The sequence below is a fragment of the Dromiciops gliroides genome, chromosome 5, assembly GCF_019393635.1.
Source record: "Dromiciops gliroides isolate mDroGli1 chromosome 5, mDroGli1.pri, whole genome shotgun sequence".
In the NCBI taxonomy this organism is placed as follows: Eukaryota; Metazoa; Chordata; class Mammalia; order Microbiotheria; family Microbiotheriidae; genus Dromiciops; species Dromiciops gliroides.
This window is the reverse complement of record NC_057865.1, coordinates 288,688,240-288,706,018: the sequence shown is the minus strand read 5'-3', so window position 1 is coordinate 288,706,018 and position 17,779 is coordinate 288,688,240. Positions and strand designations below refer to the sequence as shown.

Sequence of the window (17,779 nt, the reverse complement as noted above, 5' to 3'; positions counted from 1 at the left end):
TTCAAGTATTGGATGGGCTGTCTCGAGAAAGAAGGATTAGCCTTGTCCTGATTGGCCCCAGGGAGCAGAACTAGGAGCAGAGATGGGGGGGAGGGTGGAATTGCAAAGAGGCAGATTATGGTTCAGTGAAAGAAATGACTTCCTAATAATTAGAGCTGTAGCAGAACAGAGTGCTCTGCCTTGGGAGGTAGCAGGGGTTTCTGCTTCTTGGAGGTCTCTAGCAGTATGAAAGGTACATTGGAAAAGATGCTGGGTTTGGAATCACAGGACCTGGGTTTGAATCCTGGCTTTTCTCCTTGTTACCTGGGTGACTTTGGGCAAGTCACCTCACTGGGCCTCAGTTTCTTTATCTGTCCAATGAGAGGGCTGGGCTGCAATAACTCTAAGGTGCCTTCTTGGTTTGAATCTATGATCCTCTCAGGAGGTGTTGGATGTTGGAAAGGAAATTCCATCTTTAACCTATTTTTATTGATTTCTTTTCTTTTTATATCAATCATCTCTAGATATGTCTAACTCTTCTGTCCTTCCTCCCACCACCAACTGACCCCTGAAATTGAACTGTCCTTTGTAACAAAGAAAATCAAACAAAAACGGCCAGTAGAACGACCTCACTGACAATGTATATAGTATTCTGCTCCACTAGCTTACCACCCCTCTGCTGACAGGAAGGAGGTATGTTTCATTATTTGTTCTCTGGAATAGCTTCCTCTTCTTACAGTTTGGTAGTCATCGTAGACTTTCTTCTGGCTTTGCCCATTTCAGTCTGCCTCAGTCTGTAGAATGGATTCTTGATCAACGGCAGACTAGACAGGATGAGTTCTGAGGTTCCTACCAGAGGGGAGATTCTGGGACCTCCTGAGATGGCCCATTGCACAAAGGGGCACTGGGGGGTGGGACCCATTACCCAGTTGAGAGGTGAGATTTCCTCGATGGAGCTGCTGATTTATGAGTCCTAACAGGGACCTGGGTTGCCAAAGAGACAGCTGTGGCACAATGGAAACCATGGAATATGGAGTAAAGGACTTGTGTCAGGGTATCCCAGTTGGAATGCCAGTTCTGCCTCTTACTACCTCCCAGACCTTGGGCAAATTGCTTTATTTCTCTGGGCCTCAGTTTCCCTTTCTGTAAAATGAGGGGGTTAGTCTACATGGCCTCTAAGGTGCTTTCCACTTCAAGCTCTGTGGGCTTGAGTTTCCTTACTTGAAAATGATGGAGTTAGAATAGAAGATCTCTGAAGACCCCTCTACCTCTAAATCTCTGATCCTATAACTTTAGCCTCCTCTAGAGGCAGGGTGTGGGTTAGGGGTCAGGCTGGACTGAAGGTAATGCCAGTATAGTCATAGGTATGAGGTCAAGTGCATTAGTGGAGGAGAGGGTAGGTATTAACTCCATCCTGGATGGGACAGTGTGAGATAGTGCAGAGGGCTGGTCTTGGAGCTCACCCACGTGGTTCTTACTGCAGCTGTCACTGACTAGCTATGTGACCTTGGGCAAGTCACTGATATTCTCTGAGTCAATTCTACATTTATTGGATACCTACCGTGTACCAGCAGCATAATAAATGTTGTATAATGATCACTACAAGTAGTGACTTACAGAGTACTTTCCTCACTCCCCCAATCCAGTTAAAGATTTCCAATTACTGAGGTTCTTAACCCCTGGGGTCATCATGGACTCTCCCCTCTTCATTCTCCAGCCCATTGATCCACTTCCACAATATTTCTCATCCCTCACATCTTCCCTCTTCTATCCATCACTATAGACCAGGCCCTCATCGCCTCTCCTCAGGACCATCCCAACAACCTCCTCCTTTATCTCTCTGCCTTCAGTCTTTTCCCTATCCAATCCAGTTGCCAAAATGATATTCCTAAAGCCCAGATCTGATCATGCCACTCCCCTAATTCAACCAACTCCTGTGCCTCCTATTACTTCTAGGAACAAATGCAAGCTTCTCTGTCATTAAAGACCTTCATAAACTTGTCTCTCAGTAAGTTCCTGCATGGTCTCCATTGTCCGTTTCCATTCATACATTCTTTGGTCCAGTGGCGCTAACCTTCCTGGTGTTCTTCATGCACAAAATTCCACCTTTCATTTCCATGATTCTCTCCCATGCCTGAAATGTCCCCTCCCGACCTCTCCCTCTTAGATTCTCTAGTTGTCATCAAAACAGCTCAAATGCCACCTCCTAGGTTGGTCCTTTCCTGATGTCCCCAGGACATAGAACATTGGAGTGCTTCCCCTCCCTCCACATTACTTAGGCATTTATTTTGTCTGTATTTTCTATATATTCTTCTATGTGTCAACATCTCTCCTTAAAGGAAGAATCCCCCCACCCCCACCCCATGTGTCTTTGTATCTCTGGTGCCTGGTACAGTAAATAGCATTTAATAAATGCACATTGGTTGATTGATGAGGACACTGAAACTCTGAGAAGGGAAGAGGGAAGCCCAGCCAGGGTCACACAGGGTCAGGTAGTCAGTGAGTGTCAGTATCTGGACTTGAACCCTGGTCAGCTGCCTAAGCCAGCCGGCAGCTGCTTGCATCCACCAGGCATCGGACTCTCTCTTTCATGGGTTGTTTTGAGGATCAAATGAGATAATGGCTGGAAAATGCTTTGTAACAGTCAAACCCTATATAAATGTCAGCCATTCTTATTATTCAGCTGGGGCTCTTTCAAATATGTATTAGAATTTATTTTCAGACATCATTTACTCCATGGAAAGCATTTTTAAATGGTCCCAACTCCGGGGAATCCAACTGCCAAGTGGGGAGGTGTGTGTGTGTGTGTGTGTGTGTGTGTGTGTGTGTGTGTTGAGGGTGGAGAGCAGGGAGGCACAGGACAGATTGGCCAACAAGAGTTCAGTCCACCCCCAGGCTCATCTGGACGTCACATCTGCACACCATGGTTCATCTCATTTGATCACAGGAACAGAGCTTTAGAGTTGGAAGGAAACTTGGAGGGCATCAGATCTAATGTTCTCATTTGACAAATGTGGAAACTGAGGTCCAGACAGGTGCAAAGATTTGTCCGTGGTCACACAGGCAGTAAGTGGTGAGCTGGTATTAGAACACATGCTTTCTGATGCCAGAGTCTGGGTTATATCTGATGCATTTTAATTGCTTAGGGAGTGATCATGCTACAGTGGTGGTGGGGAAGGGAGTAAGCTATTCTTCTTCTTATTATTACGTGTTATTATTTGAGGGAACAAACACCTACTGTGTGTCAGACATTGTGATTGTGCTAACTGATTTGCAAATATTATCTCATTTGATCAATTGATAGAACTCTGACTCTGAAGTCGGGGAATGAATTAGAATCCCAGCCCTACCACTTGCTATCTCTGTGACACTGGGCAAGTCACTTAACCATCATAAGCCTCAGTTTCCTCATTTGTCAAATGAAAGGTTACACTTGGTGGCCTTCAAGGATCTCTTTTGATCTCAATCTAGGGTTCTATGATTTCCTCTTTGATAAGTAGAGAGACTGAGACTCCAAAAGGATAAATGACTAGCCCAAGGTCACAGAGGGATTCTAGCTAGGTCTGGAACCCAGGTCTTCTGACCCATTCCCAGCTCTTGGCACTGGACCGTTTTGAGTACCAAGCTGGTTTCATCACCTGAAACTGTCTAGCCTGGCAGATAAAGAGCCTGGTGGAAAGGAGAGCCGGGCTGGTTCTCTGGAAGGACCCTTCTCTCTTGCCCAGTGTTTGTGTCTCTACTCCCTGCCCCCCTTCCTCCTCCTCTCTCATCTCCAACCCCTCCTCCCTCAGGACTCTGGCTGGAGCACAGTGGTTACAAATCCTCCTTAATCCTGAATAATGATATTAACACAGACCATAACAATGGCACAACTGAAAAGCAGGGGGGGCTTCCAACAGCCCGGCAGGCGAGGGGAAGGCTCCTGGTGCCAGGGCTTATCAGCCACTGCAAATAAGATTTCCCAGCTCAGCCTGACGCTGGTGATTCACACACCCCTGCTTCCCGGAGGGAGTGCCAGATGGGGGCCTTTTTCTCCTCCTCCTACCAGGAGCAAATGCTTGTGGATTCTCACCTTCTGTTTGGTTTCCTTGCCTGGTGACCCTAAACTTGCCTCCTTTACTTCCTTTTCTTCTTCTTTTCCTTCTTTTCAGTGTAACAAGCTTTCCCAACACAGTGGTCATGTCTGGGATATATGCTTTATTATGCACTAGGTGCATAATCCACCACCTCTTGGGAGGGATCGAGGGAGGGAGGGACATGTTTCACTATCAGTCATTGTGCTTCCTGGAAAGTGGCATATTTCATTGGGAAGAGAATTGCATTTTGCACTTGGAGCACCTGGGTTTGAATCTCGGCTCTGTCACTTTCTACCTCTGTGACCTTGGACAAGTGACTCAATCAGTGTCCACACTTGTAAAGAATCATACGTTAAAAAAATCATATGTAATATTCTGTACCCATAACCTCTCCACCCCCCCCCCTTACTTCTCTATCAAAAGGAGGTAGATGCTCTTATCATCTATTGTCTGGAATCAAAAATGGTCACTTCACATTGAGATAGAAAGGATTGTCGACGTTCTCTTCCTCTACTTCCTCGTTGCCCTCTCATTTCTCAATCCCTTGCAGTTTGGCCTCTGACCCTACCACTTTACTGATCCAGCTTCCCCAAGGTTGCCAATTCTCTTAATTGCAAGGTCCAACAGTTTGTTCTTATTTTTCATCCTCCTTGATCTCTCTGCAGCATTTGATGTTGTTGAAGAGCCCCTTTTCCTGAATATCCTTATCTCCTTTTTTTAGTGCCATTGTTTTCACTTGGTTCTTCTACCTATTTGCTCTTTCTCAGTCTCCTTTGTGGGGTCTTCAAGCTATGTTACATGCCTTGGCTGATGCCTGGACTTCAGGAGCCTTGTCTGACTTGAACCCTCTTCTCATTAGACTGTAAACTTCATGAGAGCAGGGACTGAGGGTTTTTTCTGCCTTTCTTTGTTTCTTTAGCACGGTGTCTGGCACATAGTAGGTGCTTAAGAAATGGTTATTGATTTGAATTGAATTTGCAAGAGGCAGGATGGAAAAGTGGAAAGAACTTTGGACTTAAAACACCTAGGTTTGAATCCTGGGTCTCTATAGAGGTCTTTCAGTGTTATCATCAGCTCCAGTGGTCTCAATGATCATCTCTCTGTAGATGATCCCCACATCTCCATGTCAAGTCTCCATCTTTCTCGTGAGCCATGTCACCAACTGCCTATTGGACATCTCCACTGGATGTCTCATAGGAATGTCAAATTCAACATGGTCACAATCTGCCCCCAACCCATCTCTTCTAAACTTCCCTATTTCTGTTAATGATACAAGATTCTTTCAATCAGTGGAGTTCCTGATCTCACAGTAATCCTTGATGCTTCAATCTTCCTCATCCTGGAGATTCAATCAGTTGCCAAGTCTTACATCTACAGCATCTTTCCAATTTGTCCCTCCCAGTCACCACAATTATTGAGGCCCTCATCATCTCTCCCCTGGAATATTGAAATCGCCTCCTAATTGATTGCTTTGCCTCCAGTCTCTCCCCTCTACATTCCATCCTTCATGCAACTGAAAAAGTGATATTCTTAAAGCACAGGACTCATCATGTCACTCTAATGTTCCTTCTGGTTTAGATACAAGGATGGACTAGAACCTTCTCAGACATTTAAAGCTTTCAATTTTCTGGGTCCAATCTATCTTTCTGGACTTTTCCCCCTTCACATTATTCCCTTTTCACACTCTCCATATTTTGGAATAACTGGCCTCCTCGCTGCTGTCTTGCACCCCCAACTTCTTACTTCCCGCTCTATAGCCTGTGGCTTTCTTTGTGCCTCCACAACTGGAATACTTTCCCTCTTGAACTCCATTTCTCAGAATCCCTAGTTTCCTCCACCCTGAGTTCAAATGATGCCTCCCATACTGACCCTTTCCTGATCACTTCCAGTTGTCAGTAATACGCCCCCCTCCATGATTTGCATGTATTTTGTAATTACTTATCTATGTAACTTCTCTCTCCACTCCATGCCTCCCCTAGTGAGCTCCTTGAAGGCAGGGGCATTTTTATTTTTGTCTTTGGCAGCATCCAGCAAAATGACTGGCATACAGTAGATGTTTAATAAATGATGTTGATTTGAATCGAATTTGCAAGAGGCAGGATGGCAAAGTGGAAAGAACTTTGGACTTAAAGCACCTAGGTTTGAATACGGGCTCTGTCCACTATCCTACTGTGTTGCCTTGGGCAAATAATTTCCTCTCTCTGAACATCATTTAAAAATCCGTACTTGTCATCTCTGCTCCACAGGCTGCTGTGCTGAAAGGACAGACTTCCAGCTGTTATCATCTGTTCAAAGGTTTGGACTGTTTGGGGAGGGAACATTAGGCTAAGAGTTTCCCACCTTTGGCAAATGCAATGGGTGGTTGTGCTGCTACAGGTAAAGATTGTGATTCATATTGTTAAGACCTGAGGGATGCTGAGGTCCGTAGAAGCCCTGCGCCAAGAAGCATGAGCAGGATCAGAACCCTGGAGAGCTCTGGGGGAAGGAGGAGATGAGATACCAAAAGTCTCCTAGAAACTAGATAGAACAGGGAAATGGCAGAGCTAGGAGGGACCTTAGAAGAGAGAATGTCAAAGCTGGAAGGGGCCTTAGAACAGGGAGATCAAAACTGGGAGGGGTCTTAAAACAGAGGATGGCAGAGCTGGGAGGGACCTTAGTGATTGTTTAGGCTAAGTCATTTATTTTACAGATGATAAAACTGAGACCCAGAGAGGGTGAGTGACCTTCTCCAAGTCACACAGATAACCACTAACAAACCTGAAATCTGAATCTACATCTATTAGACCTGCATCCGGGAAAAATCTGGATTCAAGTCCTACCTAAGGCACTTAGTAGGTGTGCGACCCTCAGCAAGTCATTTCACACCTTCTAACCCCTTAGTCTCCTTATCTATAACACTGGGGTGAGTGGGTGGGATTGAGCTAGATGTTTGTTCGTTTTTGTTTTTTTTTTTGTGGGACAATGGGGGTTAAGTGACTTGCCCAGGGTCACACAGCTAGTAAGTGTCAAGTGTCTGAGGCTGGATTTGAACTCAGGTCCTCCTGAATCCAGGGCCGGTGCTTTATCCACTGCGCCACCTAGCTGCCCCCAGATGGTTTTTAAGATACAACATCTCCACATTTATGAGTTTATGACTTCAAATCCAGAACTTTTTTTTTCATCATTCCCATTTAGCACAGATGAGAAAAATGAGACCTAGACAATTTAATCATTTGCCACAGGCTATAGAGCAAATTATCATTGGAACTAGAGGTGAAATCTCTGATTTCTGGCTTCTCTGCACTCGTTTTTTGTTTGTTTGGCCCCTCCACTTCCCCACCCCCACCCCATCCCCATGTTTGCCTCACATAGATCTGGGGAAACATCTCACTTCTACCTTGACACCCTCTCTCCCTATTTGCCAACCTCCCTAAAGGTGGGACATAAGACTGTAAGCCTCTTGAGGGCACAGGTATTGTCTTTGCCTTTTTTGGTGTCCCTAGTACTTAACACAGTGCCTGGGACATAGTAGGTACTTAATAAATGCTTGTTGATTGATTGGAAAGAGCTTGGGCCTGGGAACCAGGAGGCCTGGCCTCAAATTGGCACAGTAGAAAGCATTCTGAATGTTGAGTCTGACAGCTTAAGTTAAAATGCAGGCTCAGATACTTACTAGGTATTTGGCACTGGGCAGGTCTCTTCCTTTCTCTGGGCCTCAGTTTCCTCATCTGTGAAATGAAGGGGCTGAAATTAATGGTCTCTAAGTCTCCTCCCTCTCAGTCTAGGGTTCTAAGATTCTTTTGTGGACCTGATCAGACCTGCCTCTATCCATTTCCGATGCAGAGACAGGGCTGAGCAGGAGACTGGGGCATTGGTAGGGAATGGAGAAGGAGAGTTTCTGCCCCCAGCCTGACAACTGTTTCCCTGAAATGCCCAGAAGTGCTCCCGTGGGATTGCGTGCATGACTTGGTAAAGGGGCAGCTCTTAGCTCCATTTAGGCTGTGGAAGAATAAATCTCTGATTCCGAAGAGCCTCTGTCCCTCTCACCCACTGGGACAGACATGGGCTGCATGCTAATGAGATAGCTGATTAAGCCCTGACCACTCTTCGAAGATCTCTTTTCCTGTTTCTTCCCACAACTGATCTGCAGAGAGCAGCCGATTGGTAGCTGTTGGTTGATTGACTGACTGACTGACTGACTGACTGAATGAATGAATGAATGAATGAATGATAGGATGTGGTATTACAAATGCCCCTAGAGATCCTTTAGCACAGTTCTCTCCCCACCCAAACTTGTCCATTTTTCAAACAGGAAAACAAGCCAAACCTTCCCATGAGCACATGGGTATTAAGTAAATGCTAGGACTTGAACCCAGGTCTTCTGACTCCAAATAGAAGATCCTTTCCACTCTGCTAAGGCAGGGAGAAGAGGACTGTGATAACCCTGGGAGAGGGGAGGGGGTCTTTCCTTTGGCCACACTGGCTGGATTACATAGCCCCTCGGAGGGCTGCTCTCTCTCCCACCTTCCTGCCCTGGTCTCTGTTCCTTTCTTTCCATGCAGCCCTCGCCCAGGTGAGCTCTCTCCGAGGCAGAACCAGGCAGAGGGCCAGCTGCTGGTGTCAGCAGAAGCGCAGCCATCTCTTCCCCTCTCCTTGGCTGGTTCTCCATGCGTCAGCTAGTGACGGCTGCTCCAGGGACAAGGGACGCTGACGCATCCCTACCTCCTTGCAGTGGGGAGGCCTCCTGGCTCCCTTTGCCTGACTATGACTCATAAGTGGCCCTGGGCTTTGGGGACCCTGAGGAGAGAAGGTGACAGAGGGTCACCTTGAGGTCTCAGGTGGAGAGGGGGGAGGGAGGAGGGAACACGAGTCAATTTAAAGGCAGTGTCCCTATCCATTTTCCATTCTAGCCTGCTCACACAAAGACCAGAAACATGATTTGAACTCAGGACATAGGATCATAGATTTGGAGCAGGAAAGGACCTAAAAGGTCCCCTGGTCCACTGCTTTCATTTTACAGATGAGGAAACTGAGACCCAGAGAGAGAAAATGACTTGCCTAGGGTCATACAGAGCCTGTTTCATTGCACAAAGCTGCAAATCCTGTAAACTTCTGTGGGTGCACATCTCACCCAGCCCGACCCCAGCCCCCACCATGCAGATCCTTCTACAGATAAACACACACATAAACAGATTAGGTAAACACGCCCTCTTTAGCAAATTGCAAACTCATGTAAATCCATAAAACACACCTGCCTACAAACCTGTTTTTCCCTAAACGTTCCCTGAAGGGAGGGGGAAGAATAAACATTGGGAGTAGGAGATGGAGAATTGTCTGATGTGACTGGGACAGGATGTGACTCCTGGCCAGGTTCTCCTGGGGCGTCTGTGAGAAGTCTGGGGGCTCTTTTTGTTTTTTGTTTTTTTGGTGAGGCAATTGGAGTTAAGTGACTTGCCCAGGGTCACACAGCTAGTAAGTGTTAAGTGTCTGAGGCTGGATTGGAACTCAGGTCCTCTGGAATTGAGGGCCAGTGCTCTATCCACTGTGCTGCCTAGCTGCCCCATGGGGGCTCTTTTGGATTCCATTGCCCTGCCACTGTCCTTCAAAATGCCTCTTGTTTTTTTTTTTGAGTGGGGCAGTATCCGCTGCAGCTTTTTCACACAAATAGTCAGGTCCCAGGACCAGGGAGTTAGAACCCGAAGGGATCTGAGAGACCATTGACTCCAAACCCTTCCTTGTATAGATGAGAAAACCGAGGCTTAGAGAGGTTCAAAGACTTGCCCAGGGTCACCCATTTCAGAAGTGTCTGGGGGCAGGACTTGAACTCAGGTCTTCCCAATCCCAAACCAAGCACTCTACCCACTGCAGTTATGCTGGTAGACTGTGAGGGACTGAAGCCAAAGCTAGGCAAATACTTGTTGGGAATGGAAGGTGATTCTATCCACTGGGATTTGACTGTTCCCTTAAGAGATTACCGAGGCTAGGTCTCCATCTCACCCCTTTTGATAGACCTGTTCCCTTCTCTTCCTGGACCAAGGTGCCATCTTCCAGATCTTCCAGCTTTCTGGAGTCTCTCCTTGTCTCCCCTTCCCTATCACTTCCTTCTGTTTCTGCCCTTTGGGGCCACAATGCTGAAAATTTGTTTTGCTTTTAAGTGTGAAGATTGTGGGTTTTTTTTTTTTTTGAAAAAATTTAAGCAATTTCTCTTCCTGGAGTTTCCCCAAGGAAGGGTGAAGGGAGGGGCTCTCTGGAAAGAGGCCTGCAGAATCCTACACTGGATTTTAGTTTCTGAGGTTTCACTTGGCCTCCAGGTCTGAGAGCATCAGGTCATTTCCAGAGCCAGGGGCATTCCTACATTGGCCAGAGAGCCCTGTGGTGGCAATTGGGACACATGAATTCTAGCCCAGGGTTCTGCCACCTACACTTATTAGCAGCGCGCCCTTGGGTGAATTACCTTCCTTCTCTAGGCTTCAGTTTCTTCATCTGAGAAAAGGGTAGGCTGAGATGGATGATTGCTATGGGCAATCTGCTATTGATAACAATATGCCAGCATCACTGGGACCCACACCTGAAGGAGGCATCCTCCAGAGAGTCAATGGAGGGTTGGGTCTTTCCTTCATGGGACTGGGAGTTAGAAGGGACCTTAGAGGTCACCTCATCAAACCTCCCTTTTACAGGTGAGGAAGATGAGGCTGAGCTGTAAAGGGATTTGTATGAAGTTATACAGGCAGAACTTGGACTACCTGTCTCTGTTAGAGACCCAGAGTACTTGTTGTATGGCAAGACACCATAGGCTCTGGGGACGGAAAGAAAGAGCAAAAACCAGGTCCTTCCCTCAAGGAGCTTACACTCTAGTGGGAGAGAGAACATGCTTACAAATAGGTCCACAGAAGCTACACAGAGTAAATAGTAGGTAACATTGGAGGGGAAGGCATTGAAGGGCCAGGAAGTGTTAAAGAAATCCAGAGACTCTTGACAGGCACAGATGAAAAGGCAGAGCATTCCAAGCAACCAGGGCAAATGGTATCATGTGTGAGGAGTGTCAGGCAGGTCAGGATAGCTGGACTGGCCAGTGTATGGAAAGTCATGTGTTTAAAGACAAGAAAGACAGGAAGGGTACAGGCTGTGAAGCACTTTAAATGTCAAACTGAGTATATTGGTCCTGGAGGAGTAGGGAGCCACTGCAGTTTACAGAGCAGGGGAGTACCGAGTAGTTCTGACATGGTGAGACCTCTGTTTTTTTGTTTTTTTGTTTTTGTTTTTTGGGGGGGACAATGAGGGTTAAGTGACTTGCCCAGGGTCACACAGCCAGTAAATATAAGTGTCTAAGGCCTGACTTGAACTCAGGTCCTCCTGAATCCAGGGCCAGTGCTTTATCCACTGCGCCACCTAGCTTCCCTGAGACCTCTGTTTTAGGAAATTTTGGCAGCTAAATAGAGGAAAGAATGAAGTGGGGAGAGATTAGAGGCAGAGAAACCGATTGGAAGGATATTGTAATAGTCCAAGTGAGAGGTTGTGAGGGTCTGAACCAGGATAGTAGCTGTATGATGGAGAGAGGGGAGGCATATTATATAGATATGTTAGATAGGTTATATGGGCACCTAGGTGATGCAGTGGATAGAGCACCAGGCCTGGAGCCAGGAAGACTCATCTTTCTGAGTTCAAATCTAGCCTGACACTTCCTAGCTGCGACCCTGGGCAAGTCACTTCACCCTGTGTGCCTCAGTTTCCCCATCTGTCAAATGAGCTGGAGAGGGAAATGGCAAACCACTCCCAGTATCTTTGCCAAGAAAACCCCAAATGGGGTCATGAAGAGTCAGACATGACTGAGAAATGGCTGAACAAACATATGTTATATAGGAGAGATGTAGAAAGAGAAATGTCAAGATTTGGCAACTCGTTTGATATGTGGGATGACTGAGAGTGAGGAATTGAGGATGATATCCAAGTTGTGAGCCTGGGTGACTGGGAGGATGGTGGTGCCCTTGATAATAATAGGAAAATTTCAAAGGACAATTTGGTAGAGGGATGCTTTTGGGAGGAAAGGTAATGAGTTCCATTTTGGATAGCTTGAGTTTGAGATGCCCGTAGGTCTTACAGATGGAAATATCCAGTAAGCAGCTTATGATTCAAGACTGGAGAGAGACTACAACTAGATCTGGTAGTTATCCGCATAGAAATAAGAGTTGGACCCTTGGGAGCTGATGACATCATCCAATGAGAGCGTACATATAGAGGAAGAAGGAGATAGGGCCTAGGACAAAGCCAATGTCTGTGGCTTCCTTCTCGCTGACTACTCTCTGTATGAAAAGAGAAAGCCCAGGTTAGAGCATTGAAGGGGACTTCACAGTTAGTGGCTGTGACAGATGACAATCCAGCAAAGGAGACAACAGAGGAGGGGTCACAGAACTGAGAGAAGAACAGGCATGAAAACCCAGAGAAGAGGGAGTATTTAGGAGCCCAAGTCAGTTGACCGAGATGGGCCTCAGTTTCCTAACCTATACAATGAAAAATTGCCTCTGAGCTTCCTTCTAATTCTCAATCTGTGTTCCTATGAGCTCCTGCTGGGCTCCAGCCTTCCTTTCCACCATTGGCTGCTACTGCCCAGAGCCTGGCTCCTTCCCAGGTGGGGCTATTGTCCACCTCCTGGACTCAGGAGGAGCTCAGCCCACCCCCTTCTTCTGCTGGAGGCTCCCCCTCTGCCCCCTTCTCAAGCACATGCTCAGGACTGAGTGGCCCTGTCCCCCCTCCCCCCACCAGAGCTGAGACAAGGGAATTATTTTTGGAACAAGAGCAGTTACACAACAAATGAATTATTTATCGTTTGGCATGGAGAAGAGATGGCGTTTTGTTCTTAGGGCCTCTCATCTGTTTTTCTTGAGTGGTGTGTGTTCTCCAAGGCAAATCCCTGCATACCTGTGGATATAGACCACCTGTGTGACCTCAGACAAATCACTGAGACTCTATGGGCCTCAGTTCCCTCATCTGTGAAAGGAGGGAGTTGAACCAGATGATCTCTGAGGTCCCTTGTAAGCCTCTAGTCTTAGGCATGTCTGCCCGTGTTTGCATGCATCCATGACAAGTAGTCCTATGCTCATACAGGTAGGTAGACAGGTGCTGGGAGCTGAACCTGTCTGTGGTGGGGGGAAGGAGTGACTCTTTTTATTATTATTATTAGTATTTTTTTTTTTGGTGAGGCAATTGGGGTTAAGTGACTTGCCCAGGGTCACACAGCTAGTAAGTGTTAAATGTCTGACACCGGATTTGAATTCAGGTACTCCTGAATCCAGGGCTGGTGCTTTATCCAGTGAACCATCTAGCTGCCCCAGGAGTGACTCTTGCTATGAAGATTTAGAGATCTAGGACCTGGGTTTAAATGCTGGCTTTCTACCTGTGCTTAGTCAAATCACTTAACCACTTTGGGCTTTGTCATCTCTATCTGTAAAATGAGGGACTTGGACTAGATTGTGCTATAGGGGAAAGAGTCCTTTAATTAGAGTCAGCTGTCCTGGGTTCCAATTCTATCTTTACCACTTTGTACCTATGTGACCTTGGACAAGTCACTTCACTTTGTGAACTTCAGTTTCCTCACTTGTAAAAGGAGGGGGTTGGATAAGATGGCTCTTACAGTCCCCTCCCCCCAGCTCTAAATGTTTGATTCGATATGTTCCTAGGTAATGTCCAAGGTTCCCTTCAGCCTATTTTCCTATGATCCTGCCTATTCTTCTGAGATTTCTGAATTCCCTTTGGGCACTATTCTAAGCTCCCCCTCCCAGCAGTGTTAATCCCCCCAGCATTTCTGCTTTCCCTCTCCTGCCACTCCTTCTCCTCCTACTGTCTCCTTCCACCCACCAGGCTGTCCTTCCTTTATGTAACAGGGCCCCAGAAGCCTTGCTGAAGCAGGAAGCCCCCTTTCGGTGACTGGCCAGGGGGACCCGCCTTGGAGCTGAGCTGCCATTGGTCTCTTTTCCCAGTGCTTGCCCCTCCATCCCCCTGCCTCAGCCAGAGGTTTGCCTGTGGACGTTCCTCACGGATCCATCTCTGTCTCCTCTGCTTCCCTTGCAGGCTCTGGGTGACAGATGGATCTCCAGCTCCGTCCGTCTCTCACCATGCCTCTGTCTAGCTGCCTGTCTGCATCTTCTCTCCTTGACTGTGCTCTGAAGCTCTGAGACACCTCTGAGGGGCCCAGACCTGAATAGGGAGGAGGAAGAGGAAGAAGAAGAGGACGGAGACCCGCCCCCCAATATCCAGAATCCTGCTCTTCCTAGGGAGGAATTTAGGGAAGAAAGCAGAGCTGGGGGTGCTGGCTGAGGGACTTGGGAAAAGACCGCTCAGAGTTGCAGGAAGGGCCCACTGCAGGTCCCCTTTCTGCCAGGATCCCTGACACTGGACAGCAGGCAAAGTGGACCAGAGCTGGGGAGCCCCATCTTGCACCCCAGCACTGGGGGGGCATCCCTCAAAATGCTGGTGGCCCCGGCGAGAACTGGGATGATGGGCCAGGCTTTGGGCCGCTAGGCCTTCCCAGATCTCTGCCGTCCCGAGCCGCCTTGCCTGTGGCCTGCCTCCATCCAGCCCTCCTGCCCAGTGGGCCTCCCCCTGCCATGCTGCGCCTGGGCCTATGGGCAGCGGCCCTGCTCTGCGCCTGCCAGCCGGACCTGGTACAGGCCGACTGCTGGCTCATCGAGGGCGACAAGGGCTACGTGTGGCTGGCCATCTGCAGCCAGAACCAACCTCCCTACGAGACCATCCCTCAGCACATCAACAGCACGGTGCACGACCTCCGCCTCAATGAGAACAAGCTCAAGGTGGTCCTCTACTCCTCCCTCAACCGCTTCGGCAACCTGACTGACCTCAATCTGACCAAGAACGAGATCTCCTACATCGAGGACGGGGCCTTCCTGGGCCAGGCCAACCTGCAGGTGTTGCAGCTCGGCTACAACAAGTTGAGCAACCTGACGGAGGGCATGCTCCGCGGCATGAGCCGCCTGCAGTTCCTCTTCGTTCAGCACAATCTCATCGAGGTGGTGACGCCCACGGCCTTCTCCGAGTGCCCGGCGCTGATCAGCATCGACCTGTCCTCCAACCGCCTCAGTCGCCTGGAGAGCACCACTTTCGTGGGGCTCAGCAGCCTCATGGTGTGCGAGCTGGCGGGCAACCCCTTCAACTGTGACTGCGGTCTCTACGGCTTCCTCAACTGGCTCGTGGTCTTCAACAACGTCACCAAGAACTACGACCGGCTGCAGTGCGAGTCCCCCCGAGAGTTCGCGGGCTACCCGCTGCTCGTGCCGCGGCCCCACCACAGCCGCAATGCCATCACCGTCTTCCAATCCATGTGCCGGGACGGTACCTTGCCATCCCGGCCCGTCAGCCACCCCACCCCCTACACCACTGACTCCCAGAAGGAGCCAGATGAGAACTCTGGGTTCAACCCTGTGGATTTTCTGTCTGTGGAGCCCCCGGCCTCCTCCACCACGGACTCCTCCATTAGCCCCACCATCAAACTCCACTATGTGACCTTCACTTCAGCCACCCTGGTGGTGACCATACCTTCCCCCTTCAGCAAGCTCTACGTTCTGGTCCAGTATAACAACAGCTACGTCTCTGACGTCATGACTCTAAAGAACAAGAAGGAGATCGTCACCCTCAATAAGCTAAAGGTCCACACTGACTACACTTTCTGCGTGGCCTCCATTCGCAACTCCCGCCGCTTCAATCACACCTGCCTGACCTTTGCCACCCGGGAGCCGATCCAGAACGACATGGCCCCCAGCACGTCCACCACGACGCACTACATCATGACCATCCTGGGCTGCCTCTTCGGCATGGTGATTGTCCTGGGCGCCGTCTACTATTGCCTGCGGAAGAGGCGCATGCAGGAGGAAAAGCAGAAGTCAATCAGCGTGAAGAAGACGATCCTGGAGATGCGCTATGGCTCAGACGTGGACACCAGCTCCATCGTCCACTCTGCCCAGAAGCTGGGGGAACCACCAGTCCTTCCCGTCTCTCGCATGTCCTCCATCCCTTCCATGATCGGGGAGAAGCTGCCACAGCCCAAGGGCCTGGAGGCTGCGATAGACACGCCCAAGGTGGCTACCAAGGGCAACTACATGGAGGTGCGGACCGGGGGTGGTGGCGGCGGCGGGGATGGCCTGACCAGGGGTGAGGATGACCTGCCAGACTTGGATAATGGCCAGGGTTCAGCGGCAGAGATCTCCACCATTGCCAAGGAGGTCGATAAAGTCAACCAGATTATCAATAACTGCATTGACGCCCTCAAGCTGGACACAGCCTCCTTCCTGGGAGGTGGCGGAGCAGACCCAGATCTGGCCTTTGAGTGCCAGTCCATCCCGACCAGCTCCACTGCTGGGCTGGAGCGGCCTAGCTTCTTGTCACCTCCCTACAAAGAAAGCTCCCACCACCCTCTGCAGCGCCAGCTGAGCGCTGATGCGGCCGTGGCCCGCAAGACCTGCAGCGTCTCCTCCAGTGGCTCGATAAAGAGTGCCAAGGTCTTCAGCCTGGACGTCCCCGATCACCCGGCGCCCCCGGGACTGGGTAAGGGTGACTCGAAGTACATTGAGAAGGGCAGTCCGCTCAACAGCCCCCTGGACCGTCTTCCCTTGGTGTCTCCCGGTGCCATCCATCACCTGGAGGTGAAGCCTTCCTACCACTGCAGCGAGCACCGACACTCGTTCCCAGCCTTGTACTACGAGGAGAGCGCAGACACCCTGAGCCAGAGGGTGTCCTTCCTCAAGCCCCTGTCCCGCTCTAAGCGGGACTCCACGTACTCTCAGCTCTCCCCCAGACACTACTTCTCGGGCTACTCCTCCAGCCCCGAGTACTCGTCCGAGAGTACCCACAAGATCTGGGAGCGCTTCCGGCCCTACAAGAAGCATCACCGGGAGGAAGTGTACATGGCGGCTGGCCACGCTCTGCGCAAGAAGGTCCAGTTCGCTAAAGACGAGGACCTGCACGACATTCTGGATTACTGGAAGGGGGTCTCAGCTCAGCAGAAGCTGTGACCCTCTCCTCCCTCCCCGCCCCCGGTGAGGTGGGGGTGGAGAGAGGGACCAGGCTGGGGAGGGGGCAGGCTGGGGGGGGGGACCGAGGCTGGGGGGAGGGCCGGGAGGCCTGGGGGGGGCGGGGTATGGGATTGGAGGAGGCCAAGGAACGGATACACACACACACCCACACGCACGCACCCAATGCACACACCTGACCACCACCTGACTGTGAACAACAAAAACAAAAAACAAAAACCTGACGTAAATGGACAGAAAACCACAATTTTTAAAGTTTACAAACGGATACCGTAACCAGTTCTCTACTGTGCTGCCCGGGGGCGGGGGGACCCATTCCTCCTCGAAGTTTCTCCCAAGGTTGGAGAGGTTCAGGGCTGGGGAGGGAGAGGTTGAGGGAAGAAGGGGAATTCAGAGAGGCTGCCCTATGTATGTAGGCATCTGGGAGAGTTCCAAAGGGGAGGCAGAAGTCTGGGGATTAGGGCCACAAACAGGAACGCTTAGCCCAATAGCCTTCCTTGTGGTCCTTGATTTGGGAGGCTGAGGGTTGGGAATTCAGGGGGGAGGGGACCCCTTCGGGCTCAAGAGGAGGGTGGGTCAGTTTCCTCCTCTCTTAACCTCCCCCTCCCTCCTCCAAAGGACCTTGGGGATACAGGACTTGCATTTGAAGTAGCTTCTCCTAGATCTCCCAGATAGGAACTCTCCATTTCCTAGGATCCCTCTGGTTCA

At 49.6% G+C, this 17,779-nt stretch overlaps 1 protein-coding gene across 12 annotated transcripts in view; it reads left to right on the top strand.

The window, feature by feature from the left end:
* The window catches only part of ELFN2 (extracellular leucine rich repeat and fibronectin type III domain containing 2), a 94,554-nt gene extending 77,444 nt beyond the window's left edge, over nt 1-17,110 (top strand). For 11 of the 12 annotated variants that reach the window (XM_043964927.1, XM_043964929.1, XM_043964919.1 and 8 more), the window contains one exon: nt 14,100-17,110. In XM_043964927.1, coding sequence (XP_043820862.1) covers nt 14,636-17,053 — 2,418 coding nt within the window. In that variant the 5' untranslated portion in view covers nt 14,100-14,635 and the 3' untranslated portion in view covers nt 17,054-17,110. Of the gene's footprint in view, nt 1-648; nt 673-14,099 lie in introns of those variants that run through there. The other variant, XM_043964931.1, reaches the window with a different exon arrangement.
* The last annotated feature ends 669 nt before the right edge of the window (nt 17,111-17,779 follow it).